Source organism: Morone saxatilis, unplaced genomic scaffold (assembly GCF_004916995.1).
Source record: "Morone saxatilis isolate NCDOM2014 unplaced genomic scaffold, NCSU_SB_2.0 Contig6, whole genome shotgun sequence".
NCBI classification, from domain to species: Eukaryota; Metazoa; Chordata; class Actinopteri; family Moronidae; genus Morone; species Morone saxatilis.
In genome coordinates, this window is record NW_023340206.1 from 6,375,848 (window position 1) to 6,392,809 (window position 16,962).

General features: G+C 41.0%; 1 protein-coding gene across 1 annotated transcript in view; it reads left to right on the forward strand.

The window, feature by feature from the left end:
- Nucleotides 1-455: 455 nt before the first annotated feature.
- Nucleotides 456-16,962, forward strand: part of si:dkey-1h24.2 (uncharacterized protein LOC100137117 homolog) — a 31,351-nt gene continuing 14,844 nt past the window's right edge. Inside the window, exons 1-2 of the mRNA XM_035677621.1 lie at nt 456-880; nt 12,676-12,924. Of these exons, the coding sequence (XP_035533514.1) occupies nt 748-880; nt 12,676-12,924 (382 nt within the window). The 5' untranslated portion in view covers nt 456-747. The remainder of the gene's footprint in view (nt 881-12,675; nt 12,925-16,962) is intronic.

Below are 16,962 nucleotides of genomic sequence, written 5' to 3' on the forward strand. Positions count from 1 at the left end.
AGCTGCTGAATGCTCCACTTCGTCTGTCTGATGCAGTGGGTTTTTACAGCCAATGACCAAAACAATGAGCTAAAAGGTGCTAAAGTGCTTGTGGAGGTGAGGGAAACTTTAGAGTCAGTTTAATAATTAAGTGTGTTCATCACTACACTTCTGCCAGCAGTAATAAGTAATTCCAACCGGTCCACTATACATTTAACCTCATTGTCACTTTGAAAAATTTGCTATCAAAACTCACTTTCTCTAATTCAGAGAGAAGAACCTGGTGTCGCCCCACCTCGCAGATACGAAGCCTATTCATGTGCTGCTTTGTACAGTGACAGTCGTGAGTTGAATGAGGAGAGAGGCAGAGTGTGTGAGTGTATGTGTGAAAGAGAGAGAGAGAAAGAGAGAGAGAGAGAGAGAGAGCTCAGTTGCCTTAGCAGCGCAGCTTCATTCCTTCACAGTCGGGCTTCAGTCCGGTGCTGTGAGCGCTGCGGTGCGCTGCGCTTTGCGGGTCTTCCACTCACGACTCCACGTTAATTAACCTCTCAAACAGTCTTTGTCCTCCACTCATTCCGCGGTGTTACCATTATTATTATTTTTTAAATCACTAAGTTTGGGCTTTTCTCCAAGTTTTCTCCAACGCCGCATTTTCTCCGGCTGTTATGAAGAAAAAGGCGACGGCGGCAAGTTGACTCTCCAGTTTTGAAACCAGCCCGGTGCAGGTGCAATAACAGGCTACACATCAGTATCCCGGCGCCGGAGAGGATGGCTCTGCAGGCGGCCAACGTGAGCGTGGCGGACGGCTGTGTGGAGAAGGGGAACCTCAGCATGGAAGTTACCGACTATAATATCAGCTGCACCAACAGCTCCGTACTCCCCAAATCCACCAGAGTCAGAGGTAGGATTTTCTTCTTCCTCTGCGCATTAAGCTGCCTCTCATGAATCACCCAGGCTGAGGTGGATGTATTTAAACTGTATTTATGCTTCAGATTGCAAAAGGAAACATCTGGCCCCAAAAACAGATGGGTTTGAAAGAAACAGGGTGATAGACCTTATTGTTAATTCTTCTCATTTGTGTCTTGCTTATATTTCTAAATAATAGCTACAAATAACTTCACATGTGATCCCTTCCTACACAATGAAAATAAAAGCACCAAAAGAGTTTAATTCAGCTTGATAATGTTGTTTGGCTCTAATTACAAACTGCCACCTATGACTGATCGCCTGCTTAAGTTGATTTACTGGTTGCACTTTTACCTTCTAACCATCACTGACTTTTAATTTTCGTACTTCCCCCGACTGTGTTTACCATAAAATGATTTGCAATCAGGAGTTTTGTTTAAATCAAGCTGCTCAGCCACATTGTATGCAATCAATCAACCAAGCAGCCCAATTTGCTGCTGCTCCCTCTCCCAGTCAATAATGACACAATCTGGATGAGCAGCAGTGTCAGTATGTACAGGGAGGGAGAGAGAGGACGTTTTAATTCTGAGTGTTTATTGTCCTCGCCCATAATTCTCAAAATGCTCACTACCCGTTGAGATTAAAACCCCACACTAGAGGAGATAAGGCCCCCCGAGCTGCGTCTTATATCAGGACACCAGTGGAAAATGAAGGCCCTGATTGGGTAATGAGGTCTGAACGTGGGAGGAAGAGTTGTTTTTCTTAATTATTTTTTTATCTCCCCTGCAACTGCTGCAGTATCCAGAAAATTTCAAATATTCTCCTCACTAAATAATTCACAACCGCTCCTCCTTCAGTGCTGCGTTACTTTTGTTGACCTTATACAGGAGGCATGCTGGAACATCATCAGCAGGCCGGTAGGCTCAAATACCCAGAGAGCAATCAGACGCTGTGGGGCGTGTTCAGTGTTTGACCAAGAGAAATGTCCTGTGCACAGCCTGCTGCCTCCATCTCATCCCCCTCTCTCTCACACAGAAACAAGTCTTCTTTTTATTTACCTTAATCCTTTATTGGGCCTATTCCTTCTCCCCTGTCTCCCTTCAGGCCAGGAGAGAGCAATGGAGCCTGATTATGCAGCTGTATTGCTCTCAGATGTGATACTCCAGTGCAGGACAGGAAATTAAAGCCTCACCTTCCACTTGTGGATTTACCGCTGTGCGATCTGTTGAATTGGAGATTTTGTCCTTCACTTGCTTCTGATACAGTAAAAAAAATACTTTGATGTTTCTGTTGTTGATTATATTGGAAAAATGTGCATAAATCACATATTCTTTCAACTTTTTCATACAATTTACACTTTGAACCAAAGCTGCAACTATCAGCTGTTTTTATTATTGATTAATCCGCCAGTTGTTTTGTTTTTGATTAATTAATTAATTGTCAGAAACATCGCTGAAATGAATGAATAAAGCCTTTTATAATCTCCTGAAGACCCAGTGTATTGTCATCATGACCAACAAAGACCAAAGAGCTGAAACCAAAATGGAACAAAAATTGTTAATCAATTATTTAAATACTAAATAAAATGCACCTATGAGAGTCAAGGAAATATATTTATTCATATTTCTACATTGTGTGTGCTGCATTGGAGCACTGAGCATAAAGCAGTGACAGTTTGAATAAAAAATGTCATTTATATGCATTTACTTTTGTTTTAACCCAGAAAAAGGTCTAAAAAGTATAAATCACATATTTTGAGTAACAATTCTCAACTTGTTTTATAAAATAGACACCAGTTTTGATAGTTGACTATGAACTGTAAACAGATAGTGATGCATTTTACTAAAGCAATGAGCGCTGGCTTTATATGTGTAGAACCTATCTTACTATTATCATCTCATTTATCAAATAATACCAACTTTTTAAAGATTAAATACACACTCAGTGTTGTTCTCAATATTGGAATCCATCATAAGATTGTTTTTCAAAAGCTACAATCACTTCCTGAAGTTTATACCTTTATGAACAAGTCTTGTCTCCCGACTTTAGACTGCTGATCGTATTTCAAACAATTACTGTGCACTGTAGGCTGCTGCATTACACTGCTGCCACCCCCCTACCTGAATTGCTTTGTTTTCCTTCCTCTTTCAGTAACTATAGATGCTATAGTATAGAGGATTTCAATCTGCGAGGGCTGCCTCTTTAGGGAGGTGTGGGAGAGTGGGGTGGGGGGGGTTGAAGGGAGAAGCTACCATGTGAAGTGAAAGAGACAGGGGCATGCAGTTGTTCTGAAAACAATGGGAGGTTAGTTATTGTAGTTTGGCCCGATGAGCTGGTCCACTTGCCAGCAAGGTCAGCCGTTGGAGCTCCAGCAGTGGTAGCTCGTGGAGGCAATGAAAGGAGCCTTAAAATCTGCAATTTCTGCCCAAAATTGCACTCCTTCTCGGAGTCATAACTGAGGCAAATCTGAACACACAGACGTGATACACACAGTTTTAGATTCTATGTGAGTTAAACTGTCAGAGGATAACAATATCTCTGATGTCCACCGTGCATAGCCATCCATGTACCAGCTTAGAAATCCTAGAAAAAGACGCTCCTATATAAATCCAGAACTTGCCTCAGAATCATCACGTTTTTAAGTTTTCTTCATTATTAAAGTGATCCAGTGACATTTGTCTGTACATCCACGAGTTCATGGCAAACAGGAACTGCTAAAAGCTAATTCAGCAAGCTAAATGCCCAAAATATCATTATAATTCTGGAGACACAGACTACTTTGTTTCATCTCTCGTCTGCAGTCATTGCTGCTGCATTTGAAGGAGCAGCTGTAAAACTCCCGCAGCACTAAAACGAAACAGCACCTGACACACATCACATTACAGTAATCATTCAGGACTCTGGAGAGCACTTCAGTTCAGACAGGGCCTGCTCATGTGGAACAACATCTGTAGTTGCACCTTGGCTCGGCCCCCGGACACACTCTGTTCCCCGCTGATTCAAAGTGACACTTTGCTGAGCTCACTTCGTCCTTTTGAGTCCATGTGAGATAAGTTATCATGAAGTGGATCTCATAAGCATTAAATGAACGCTGTTTCAGAAGAGAAACCAACCCTGGAGACTTATTACTGCAGGGGGAACGGCTCAGGAGCTTCTAATATCTAACCAATTTTCTACGACGAGGTGTCTCGTAGAAGAAATTAGCATCTTTTCCCCTTTGGGTATGTACACGGTGATGTAGGCTGTCATAACATGATCACGGTAATCAGAACAAATAATTGGAAAGCTATGAAGCGACCTGGTGAGTCGGAACAAACGGCGCACACACGCAGGCACTGAGTCTACAAACTATTCGGAGCATCATCCTCTCTGATAATGAGGTGCTGCCTCTTCCCAGAGCTTAAAAAAATACCTTCTGTGTTAGTGTACAGTACATTTAATAAGGAAAATCAATAAGAGATTCTAGCTTTTATCTCATAAAGTTCCCTCCATTAAAACATCGCAGATCATGACGCCTGTAGAGTGGGACAGTGCAAATAAAGATCCCATCAAACATGTGGGCACCCCCTCGACCATGCAAAAGCTGTATTGAGCTGTAATGCCCTCTCTCTGCACACTTGGCTTTATTAACTCGCGATAACGGGGGAGTGGAGGGAGGCAGAGCTGCAGCTTTATGGGGTTATCTGGTATCAGTTTGACTCAATTTCACTCTCGGTTAATCCTTAGTCATGTGACTCTCCAGTGTAGTATAAGTGACAAAGCAAAAAGCCAGACTTTATAAGACTCGACCCTTGTGCAACCATACATAACAAGGATTTTTAATGGTTCTGAGATATAGGAGCTGTGATTCCTTTATTTTTTACTCTGTTAAGCCCGAATCACAAAGTTTAAGGTCTCTGTAGTCCTGAGAAAGTCCAATCGGTAATTGCACTCAATCCCCTTTGGAAACCCCGGTGCCTTGCTGCGGGCTTTGTTTACAGGGTGATTTGTGGGATTGGAGAGGCAAACACCTCGGCTGAATGTTTAATTTGATAAGGAGATCCCTTTAGATGCTCCTCTAATGGCTACAAGGAGCCGGTTGCAATGAGACAACACTGAAGGAAATAAGGGAAACGCTTGTTTAATCAGTTTCAACAAGTTCAGGTTCATGTAGTTGATTTCACTTCCTTTAATGAGTGTCTTAGTGGCAATTAGAACAATTTAAATAAAAATGGCTACATCTTATCCTTCTGAAACGGAAAGACACTTTACACAACGAGTTCATAACTCACCGTTCTTTAAATTAAAGAGAATAAAGGTTCGTTACAAGAATCAATTTTACAAATTATTCTTTTTTAGTCCACATTGGAGAGAACATCCAGCTGCTGTTTAAACCCTCTAAATTCTGCATACAGCCAGACACGAGCCTTTGTTATTTTGAGTCTATATCGCCTACAATTCAGGCTATATACAGTTATTTTATAATTACTTCTATTCATTTGTCCTTTTTCTTTCCATTTTTTTAGTTTAATATTTATTTTGTTTTATTTTCAATTCTTTTGTAAGTCACTGTTTGTTGTCTTCTTTTGCTTTTGTGTTTAAAAAAAACCCATTAATTAAACTGAAATGACTGCTCCATTATTATATTATAAAGGGCTGAAGAGGTTTGCTTGGGGATGCTTTTGCCTTGATTGACAGGTGTCAGCCTGTTGCACTCAGCAAGGTGGTTGTCTCAGATTCACTAAGTAAGCAGTCGAGGACACTTTTAGTATACAGTGCTTTACCGACTTAGAAGTTACCTTAGAGGAAGAAGAAAAAGAAAGAGAAAGATGAAAGAGAAAGAGAACAAAGTTTTGAAGGAATATTTTTTTGGAAATACTCTTGTTTGCTTTCTTACGCAGGATGTGTTCAGGCGCAGTATTGAGTGTAGGTCACCCACGTGTAGCGCGAGTAAAACTGGAGCTTCTTAACAGCCTGTGTCTAGCTGTATTGATTTGAAATCTCCAACTGTAAACACATAGTAGTTTCCACACGCAGATGCTGCAAAAAGCAAGAAATCATTGGCATCGAACTTCATACATTGATAGAAATCCGGTGTTTTGCAGACTCATCCAGTATCAACGTATTGAGTTGAGTTGTACAAATCTTCAATTGATCTCCTCAATTAAAACTCATACATAATGTAGCAAGCAATATAGGACCACATCCGAGGCAATGTAAACCTCATGCAGCCATTGCTGTTAGTACCGTACCGTAATTATCAGTCTGCACGCTCATTGGCAGCACGGACTCTACGGGAATATAATTTACACTTTGTAGCCGGCGAACATTGGCAGGCATCTGGCTTCCTGTCATTGTGTTTGCAGAGACAGCAGAATGGACAGGGATTTACTGAATTTGTCACCCTCAGGCGGGACTGCAGTGTGGTAGCTCTGCCTCCGTTTGTCTGCTTTACTTAAAATAGACACAAGCTCACACCTACTGTACGTGTTCCATCGAGCTTATGGTCCCCTCCTGCCCAGTATTTTCTCACGTTTCCTGTTTAATCATAATGAATATTAACTGGTGTGTCATGGCTTGTTTCTTTACAAGATTCACTTTAGTATCTTAAAGTATGAACATGTCAGAGAAAGCTAGCGTACATGCCTGATGAGGCCTCATGGGTAATTGAGTATGTGCTTAGCTCTCTCCAACTTGCAAAGATTTCAAGGTTTTGTCGGATCAATATTGTTCTCTTATGGGACGGCACGGTGGAAATTAATTGATTTTAACTGTGCTGACGCTAACAGTAACTTGCCTCATTACTGTGATAAAATGCAACACAGAGGTCAGCTTCCATCTGCACACTGAGCAGGACAGATTGCTGTCAAAAGATTCATTTGCCACCACTTTGAGACCCAGTAATGATGTGCAGAGCTGAAAAGGCCAGTAGGTTAAATCTACAATGAGTTAGAGTCCCATATGTGTGAACTGAAACCGCGAATAATACGAATAGATCAAAAACCAAACAGAGAAGCCCACAGATGCAGTTTAATTCTTTCAGACTAGTCTGAAAGAGATCCACATACCTGACACAAGGTGAAATCAGTCTTGGTATTCAATGTTTTTCCTCTGTGATTGCACTGAACATGAAGAAGTCCAATGCATGCTGTCCTGATGCCGGTCTTTTGATTGAATTTGTTAGAATACACAAGACGTGTGGTCAAATGCGGAGTTACCTTTGCCATCTGAAGAGAAGCAACAAGAAAAAGATTGATAGGGACTAAAGCCAGAGCTTTTAAGCGCTCCGGGATGTAAGATGGTGATTTATTGGCAGGGTGGACACAAATCGGGCATTCGAAGCAGCTTTCCACCCTGAGGAAACATTTATAGCAAGCATGTTTCTAGTGGTTTATTCACAATTTGGAGTGTTTACTAGTTAAGACTCCAAAACACAACCATTAATGGTTACAGGGAAACAAATGTTTATATGTAATAACCAGCAGGTCCTTGCGCTTGGAAAGCCTTTCAGAGAAAAATGAATCAATTTGAAAACACAGTCTGGACTGACTTGAATTCAGCCAGTTTTTTTCACATGCTGTGTAGCAGATGAACACCATAGAAGGTAAATTACAGCAAAGGACACAGACAAGTTTGTTATTCTTGGCTTAAGTTACAGAGATTGATTTGCTTTTATTCACCTTCCTGCCTAAATCATCTGATCAGGTAGGATGACATGGAGATTGTCTTAATGCTGTGTGAGTATAGGTTTTTTACGGACCAAGATCTTCTTACATTCAGTTTTACCGTTTCTGTCCTGTCACTGAGAGAGGATATTGTCCTTCAAGTTTGTTTTTCTCTTTCTTGACTCTGACTTAGTGACTGAAAGTTGTTTCTAATCAGAAGGAAAATGTAATTTTAAGAAGTTTTCCTAGTAAAAGAAACAATGGCAAGTAGAATAGTATTTGGAAATGTAATTATATTGGACCAATTTCTCTCTATATATATATGTTAGGGTTAACCCTATATTTGTATATATAGGAGAAAGCTACACTGTGGTGTTTTCTTGTAAACAAACAATGTTATGTTTTATTGACTGGTTAGCACCAACATGCTCTGTTTGTGTCCTTAACGGCAATCAAACCTGTGTATTTCACTTGCAAAGACATTTTTTTAAATATTTTTGAACCTGCATTGTTTACATCCATGTTTGCTGGATGGCAGTGATCTTCATACTGCCTGTTCTGGCATGTTGTCATGTTTAATGACCGCTGGTTGGACAACACAAGCTACTTGAAGACGTTACCTTGAGCACCTTAAGTTTGCGATGGGAATTCCTTTACTATTCCGAGTCACTGTCAGTGTTTTGTTTTAGTATTTCCTGTTTTATTTTATAATACTTCACTTCACTTCCTGTCTTTGACTGTTTTCCCTCCAGTTTTGATTTTCTGCCCCGCCCCGATTTCACCTTTGTTTATTTATCCTCTCCCTCAGTGTACTTAGTGTGCGTTCATTTGTCCTGGTTGTCAGTTCATCCTTGTTGCTTTGTTGGTTCTTTGCTTGGTTTTTGCTGCACTTGTATCTGTTTACCTGGCAGGTAAACTGGCCTGTATGCTGCATCAGTATTAAGTCACTAACGTCATCCTGCTGCTGTCTCGCATTTAGATCCAATCCTGCGTTTCCTGAGCCATGACAGTTACAGTTACTAAGCGTTCAATCAATTAACTACAACAATTATAAACAGATTAATCAACGATGAAAAAGTTGCAGCCCTGGTTTAGATGTTGCAGAGACGATACTGCTTACTTGAGCGGTACTTGAGAAAAGGGAATTAATTGCTTATTCTCGTAAGTTCAGAAATAATTTCCTGACTCATGTCGACTGCTTTACACGTTCAATTCCAAAGGGCTTTCTGCTCACTTGTAATTAGTGTAGTAACATCAGATTTGGACAGAGCTGACAGTCATTTCTAACATTTCATCATCTCACAGGAGTATGAAATACAGCCTTGTGGCAAAGTTGTGATTAAAAGGATAGTTCAGAACTTTTTTGCATCTCAGTGAAATCACCTCTAAGATTATTACTGCTCATTATTCATCTTTTTTATACCAATTTATTAATGTATCATAATGAGATCCGACTCCATCAGTCAATCCATGACAAGCCCTCTTCCTCCACGTCCCGCGATAAATGACAAAGCTTTCAAACGACTTGCTGTCCCTATGAAGTCGTGCTAATCCTCCTTCTGAAGATATAGAAGTGATGAAACTTTAATGATCCTTGCGGGAAAACATAATTACAGTTTGAATAGCAGCAGCCAGTAGGATACACAATAGGAATGGAGGTTAAATAAATAGACACAACCCTAACATAAGCTTCCTTGTTCTCCCATCCCTTGGTCATGCGTAAAATGTTCCACGTCAACGACCTCCGCGCACAAGGTGAACGCCTTTTATCTGTGCTGTATTTATGGCTGCCTGTGGATTTGAACGCAGCAGTAACGCTTGAGAGAGTCAAAGGAACCAAAGTGAATCGTCCTGCTGTCGTTAGGCTCAGGGGAGCCAACGTACAACTGGTGCTCAGTGAATAGATAATTCCATTTTCACTCGGCTTGATCGCACAGAATCTAACATGATAGAAGCTGCTGAGCCAGTGGGGACTCGGTGCTTGTTGTTTGTGTAGGAAGTCTCAAAAGTTAGAGCCGATTATGCCTCTCTCACATCCTGTAATGCCGCTGTGTAAATCAAAAACTCTTGTCAAACTTGTCACCTGCGCTGCTTATTCATCTTCCAGCGACTGAAACAAGGTGGATGCTGCTTATATTAACTTGGCCGCGGTGTCAGCCCCTTAGCTGATGAAACTGCTCTCAAAGCCATCAGAGGATCTTCTTATCAAAAGAATAATTTATATTTGCAGTTGAGGGCAACTGGGTCTCTCAGGTGACAGAGGTGATTAACATGCATCCTGCAGTATCCTGGGTTCAAATCCAGACCTCATCTACTTTTATCTTTGCTGCCGAGTTCCTCTGAAGATTGTCCGATAAGTGATGTTGGCTACGGCTTCAGAGATTTCCTCAACATATTTCTATTTATTTCAAACAAGCTGCTGTTAATTTCTTTAAAAGTAGAATAGTATATAATGTTTGCTGCAGCATGGGACTGTTACTGGAGAGAAGGAGCCCTCAAATAAACAATCAAATCAGACCACGTAAGGCTTTAGCATGTGCGTGTGCTGTTTTATTTCTTCTTTACAAAGTTATGTAGTCTCCCTTTTTGTGAAGGGGTGGTAAGTGGTTTCTTATTTGAGCTGGTAATGTATTTGATTAAAGGACCAGTGTGTAGGATTCATTGGCACCAACTGAAAACCCCTCGCCACAATCAAACCTGTAGACGGTGGCCACAAAACATGCAAAAAAACATGCAAAAGGCCCTACAGCCAGTGTTTGGTTTGTCCATTCTGGGCTACTGTAGAAACATAGTGGTTTAACATGGCGGCCTTCATAGAAGAGGATCCGCTCCCTCTGTAGATAAAAACAGCTCATTCTAAGGGAACAAAAACACAACAATTCTTATTTTAAGGTGATTATACACTAATAAAAACATACCTATTCCATTTCTTGCCAGAAGATCCGCCTCAGTGTTACACACTGGACCTTTTAAAGAAAAGTATAATTGGCTGAAGAAGCTGGTTCTCTAAGGGTTACAGTCCTTGTAGACCTGTTGTTGAGCTTTTCTGTGTAATATAAGTTGTGGAAGAGCCTGACCTTTTCAAATCTAGTAGGAATACATTACATTATGGGAACATTTTGGCTTCCTCGGAGAGAATTAGATGAGAAGATTGAGAACACTCAACTATGTAGCTGGAGCCAGCAGCCAGTTAGCTGGGCTTTGCATAAAGACTGAAAACAGAGGGAAACAGCTATCCTGGCTCTCTCTGTCTGGCAGCACCTCTATAGCTCATTAATTTAACACATTAAATCTTGTTTTCTCAGTTTGTAATGCAGCCTTCCTGTTTAACATTAAGGATGATAATTAGATATGTTTTGTGACAGCAACATTTCTTATGTCAAGATGACAAAATGATAATAAAACTACAGTTTATATAAAATATATAGTGCTAACATAAACATACAGTGCTGTTTGTGTCCTGGTTGCACTCCTAATGAGGGGTGTGTGTTTGCCTTTAAGGTGATGTGTGGTGCGCTGTCTGCAGGCTCTGCTGTAGACCTTTACTTGTCCCATGTAGCTGTCTTTAATCAGAGGACTCAGTCAGCGCAGCACATGGCCTGCCCCGACCTTGTCCTGTTAGATACTCTCATTGTCAAACTGACTCGCTCTGACAGGCCGGTGTGAGTGAAGAGAGCATCCTAAAACCCCTCCGGCTGGGCTGTCCTGCTCTCGCTGATGCTCAGCTGTATGGCAGCGCTGAAAGAAGGAAAACATATGAAACACTTATTTTAGAAGACTGCTTCATTCTTAGTTTTATCTGTCAGGTGATTGTCGAGCATAGACAATGTTATACTATTTCTATGCAGGGGCGGATTTAGAAACTGTTTCATGGAGGGGCCAGGGGCCTCATTTGTAAAATTAATAATTGGAGGCCCTGGTTCTCAGCAATAATAAACTGTACATTATAAAGTTATATAATAATATAATATAATCAATAGTTACATTGTTCATTCTGTGCAATAACTGAATGCCAAATTTAAACTTTAAATATTCTAAATCAAAATAATGTCTAATTGTCGTCATTTTGCATCTTTGTAGTCATTTTGTAATAAAAATAATGTTACTGTCACCTCATACAGTGTCTTCGGTCCTGTGATCCATCCATGATACTAATAAGCCAACTAACTATCACCTATTGACTCCTGGCAGGGGGGCACCAAGGGTGGCTAATGAGATTCCAGGGGGGCTTGTACCACCCCTGGTCCCACCCCTGGTCCCGCCCCTGTTTCTATCAATTGTATTTCAGTCATTTAATGGGCTATAGACATAAACCAGAAAGAAAACACACAGAGTACCAAGAAAGATGATAATGATGCAAACAATAACTGTTTAATTTTGATCTTGTTTTTCCAGTTTTATTCCCAAGTTACCACCTGGCACAGTCTGTTCAGCACTGATGATGTTGTTTGTCTTCATCTTTTCCTGTCAGTATTATTATTTCAATTATCGTTTGGCTCACGGGGCGAGCAGGAAAATATTGACACTAGCACAATTTAAAATGTTGATTATGTGAAGTTATTCTGTCTTGTAATAGACTTTGGTGTTGTTTATGTGCCCAGAGTCTTATTTCCCAGGTGAACAACCTGGTTGATTTTCTTCGTGTATCGCTGTTATTTTGTTTTCTTGCACTTTTTTTATTCTGCGTCTTCTTATGTCATTTAATGCGTGGGTTGCTGGAATGATTACAAGAAAAGCACTGTATACAGATGAAGAAAACTTACATTTTTTTTAACTAGTTTTGGTTTTTATTAGTCTGGTGGAAGTCTTTTGTGAACCAGCCAGTTCATTTAATGCATCAGTCTTCCTCTTCTGCCTCTTCTATTTGTTCTTCCACTTCTTATTCTTTGTTTATTGCTGTTCCCAGTGACATTAAACATGTGGTTGTCTCACGATTACAAGAAAAAGTACCCACAGGAGCACACTGAGAGGGTTTGATGAAGTTAATATTTTCTGTTTTAGAGGACAGACAACATTCATTCAGTGTGTCCCAGTAATCCAAGGATGTGTACTTGATAATTCACTTGTGCAAATGTGTTTCCTTCCTTTAATTGATCAGCTGCAAAAACAGGTTTTATAAATGATGTCCCCTCTCTTTCTCTGTCAGAGATGGACTCGCTGCGCATCCTGCTCTACTCGCTCATCTTCCTGCTCAGCGTCTTCGGTAACCTGCTGATTATCGTGGTCCTGATGCTGAACAAGCGCATGCGGACCGTCACCAACTCCTTCCTGCTGTCGCTGGCGGTCAGCGACCTCATGATGGCCATCTTCTGCATGCCCTTCACGCTCATCCCCAACATCCTGGAGGACTTCATCTTCGGAGGTGCCATGTGCAAAACCGTCTCCTACTTTATGGGTGAGGATGAATTCTTTCATTTCAGATCTGAGCTTTAGTTTTAAGTATTTTAAAAAAATGAAATTAAGTTCAACCAGCGAATGACTGGTGTGGAGAGTTTTTGGTTCAGAACTGAGCAGTGAATTTAGGAAGCCATAAATCTGTCCAGCTGGCAAAGTAATCACTGAGTGCTGGGTACTGATCAATAAACCCATTTTTCTTTGGGAGCAGTAAAAATCCTAACTTATTGCACTATTATCGAGTCAGTTATCTCAGCAGTCACAAGGCTCATTCTTGCTATAGATCTGGTTTAGTCCACATTTAAAGACAAACTATAGCATCACACATTTATTTGAATTCAAATCAAAATAGTCTTCGTGTCCACCTCACGTTTCATAGCAACAAGGGAAAAGCTCTGCTGCAATATGTTGTACTTTAACTTCCTGTCTACCCTGGAAGCGAGAATATGTTGTGTAGGTAGACATCTGCTGCTTGTGACCACTATGTGCCTGCAATTTTGTAAACATTATTTTTTACCATTTTACAAACAAATCCTAGACTGCCTTACTTCGGTGTCCTACAAACGTTGACCACTATTAGCGTTCATAGTGGTGGAGATTAGATCAAACTGTGGAGAGTTGGATGAGAAGATTGACCACTTTCAAGTGTGTACGGTAAATATGAAGCTATAGTCAGCTTAGTTTAGCATAAAGACTGGAAATGGGGGGGGGGGGCAGCCTGGCTTTGTGGGAGGGAACAAAATCAAAAGTGTTGCATTTAGGATTTGCATTACAAAATCAAAAGTGTTGCATTTAGGAGAAAACACCAAAAACCTCACTTAACATTTAATGTTTAAATGAAATGTTCACAACAAGCTGTAGTCACGCTAAATAGAGCGGAGGAATAAAATTTTTCAGATGATTTTTTTGCCGGTCGTGACTGAGTTGATAGGTGTTTTTCTTGCTCTAAGACAGAAATCTGGCCTTTTTTTTGCAGCTGGCAGCCGATCAGAAGATGTGCCCCAGCTTAAGAATCCTGCCTGAAAATTGCTCAATATCTAACAAGAGCCTGTCTTTTAGAGAGACTTTTCTCTGGGCTTCATTTTGCCTGTCAGAAGGTAACCATCCTTCTGAAAGTGCTCGAACAGTCACACATCTTCAAGAGTGTGACTTAGCGATGAGCTGGCTCCCGTCAGGCCAGAGTCGAGGTGCCACGTGAGGCCTGAGTCAGACTGAAGCACTAGGGGACGGCGAAGAAACTGAGATCTGCTGCACTACTTCTGTCTCTTTGCTTCACTTTGAGCTTTGAATGGTTGAGAAGAGCTATTGAATGGCGAGGTCCACATTCCCATTATTGTCTCAGAAATGTGATGCACCATCTGTGAGACCAGGCTCGCTGAATCTCCTTTTCAATTACTGGGTTCCCTGAGCTGTGATAAGGAGGAGAAGGGCAAGAGGGCCTGCTGCCTCAAACTTTAAATGCAAACTTTTTGTTGTTGCTTTGTCTTATACTCATACTAATTTCAGTCAAAGTAAGTGTTGTAACTGATAACTGATAATGAATGATGAATCACTTAAGCACACATTAAGCTGTGAATAATGACTAGTAAATCCTCTGCTGCAAATGTGATAGATGCTACTTCTTGACTCAGCTACCTAAAAACTGCAACAACATTTTATTTTCTCTGCACAACAATGATTAATTCATTAGTCTAGGTTAGAATTAAAATGATCTCAAATGATGATGAAAGAGGTGTATCAGATCTGCAGCACCAGGATGGGGGCCCACCGGGAATTTACACAAGAAAGTGGCACAGTGAAATTTATCATTGAGAGTTACTGAAGGTGGAAAAAAAGTTCTTAGAGCTCGCTAACCGTCAGCTAGTTTCATGTAAATAAAGTGTGTAACATTTAGGATCTATTGGCAGAAATGGAATATAATATTGATAGGTATGTGTGTTGGTAATTCGTTGGTATTCACTTGGTTGCAATCTGCAGTCTGATCCTTTAAGTTTTAACTGAAATTATTTAGCTTCCTTTGGTACGCTGGCAGCATGATACAAGTGCATTGTTTCCTGATCAAATGACTTTGAAGATTCAGCCTCTGTCTGTATACTGTACCGGGGTTGAGCGTGTTGATTTTATCAAGCAACCATGTCCAGATGAACCGGAGACAAAGAAAGGGTGCAGGCGAAGGTGACAGGCAGGAGCTTCATCCGGGGCTGTGATGTATGTACGAGCTGGGCTCTAGAATAGGCTCGCTAATGATGCAACTTATTTAGGCGTTTCCTCTGTCTGTATCTTGTTTGACAAGATGTGTAATTTCTCTGTTATTCTGCCTATAATTTTTCTGTCAAAGGTTGACTGTTTCTTTGTCAGCATCTGCCTGCCTTCTGTCTGCACTTACCCATCTACCAGCCTATCAGAGGGCTGAATGTAATTATTTTTAACGTTAAGAACCTGTGTGTGTGTGTGTGAGTGTCTGTGTGTGTTAGTGTTCAGTACTTTGTAGTCAGCAAATGCCTGGACCATAGCTCCACCAATAAGTGATTAAGCCCAAACTAGTGGTCTTCACTGGTCCAAAAATAAATGCCCAAGACCCAGAAATGCACTACCCAGAACAGAGCAGGACTTGTCTATTATTTGAAAGCTGGGACCCAGACCCATGAAGAAAAATATTGGACCCAAACTTGAGTTGTCAACTAGTAACTTTGTGTCTAAAATTAGTAGCCTTCCGTCCTATGATGCCTCGTGGTAGTTGGTAGAATACGTCCAGATTAATATAATAATATTAAACACACTGGGATAATAGAACAGGACCTGATTGAAGTGGATCTGGACGAGTACAGCTCCTGGGTTAGGTCTCGAGTCATAGGATTTTAGCCCTAACAATAACAAATGTGGCGCTGCGGAGGGACCACAGACTCGCTGTATGTTTTGACATGAAACTGTATGATTTGGAGCAAAATATCATATAAATGCTCACTGACAAATATCAGCTTCTGCATGTAAAAACCCATCACCCACCAGCATCAATCAAACCGTCTCCGAGCGTCTGATCTGAGCCTCCCATGAGCCAGGCCGTTTATCAGCCAGAACCAATCAATACGCAGGCTCATTGCAACTATCCTAGCCCATTGATTGTGCGGCAAACCTTCTCTGCAAACGCATCTGTTAGCACACGGTCATTAGACATGTAATACACCATCCATCCTTCTATTCGCCAGTCCATCCATAGATCTATCCATCTGCCTCTAGCTCAATAATCATGTGAATCATAGCTCTGTTCGGTTTGGGTGGCAGTTACGAGATCGATGTTGTAATATTCTGGGTGTGTGTGTGTTTGTGTGTGCCGTCTTCAATCACATTTATGTATCCATGTTTGTGTTTCTGTTGCTGGTCATATGATGTAATTACCAACCAACTTACCAGCTCGGTCTGACAGCTCCCCCCGAGGTGCAGTTTGCATAATGTATTAGAATTTGGATTTTCATGGCTTCTAGCAAACTTTTACAAAACTGGCTGCAGGGACATCTGGCACCTATAACACATTAATTCAGTTTGTTAAGTTTTTACGCCTTTAGCCTTCTTTAGAGCTACATTCAACCAAACACTCGGAGAATTAGGTTAGGAATGTAAATCTCCTCTCCCAGGTTGAGGAGCGCTGAGAGACCCTCGACTCCAAACTTCACAGATTCGTTCAAAAGCCAGTTATCAAGCAGCCTACTGTGTTTGAGCGTTCGCCCGCCTCGGGTTTAATGAACAAGAGAAAGGATTAGAGCTTCTGTTTCATCCCGAGAATGGAAGATACAGCGCTGGGGCAAAATGTGAGCATTTAGTTGGTTAGTTGACTGGTAATTACCTTGGCAGCACCTTGTCCACAATCAGACATTAACTTCTCAATACTGCACCGAGTGTGAGGGAGTGAAGCTTTGATCAGCGTGGCTGTCTGAAAACTCAACTTGAATGAACAATGCAGAAATAACTGAGGTACACGAGACGTGCATATAATAGGAAATGTCCGCTCCGTTTTATATAGGCACAGAAAATGTAGCAACGC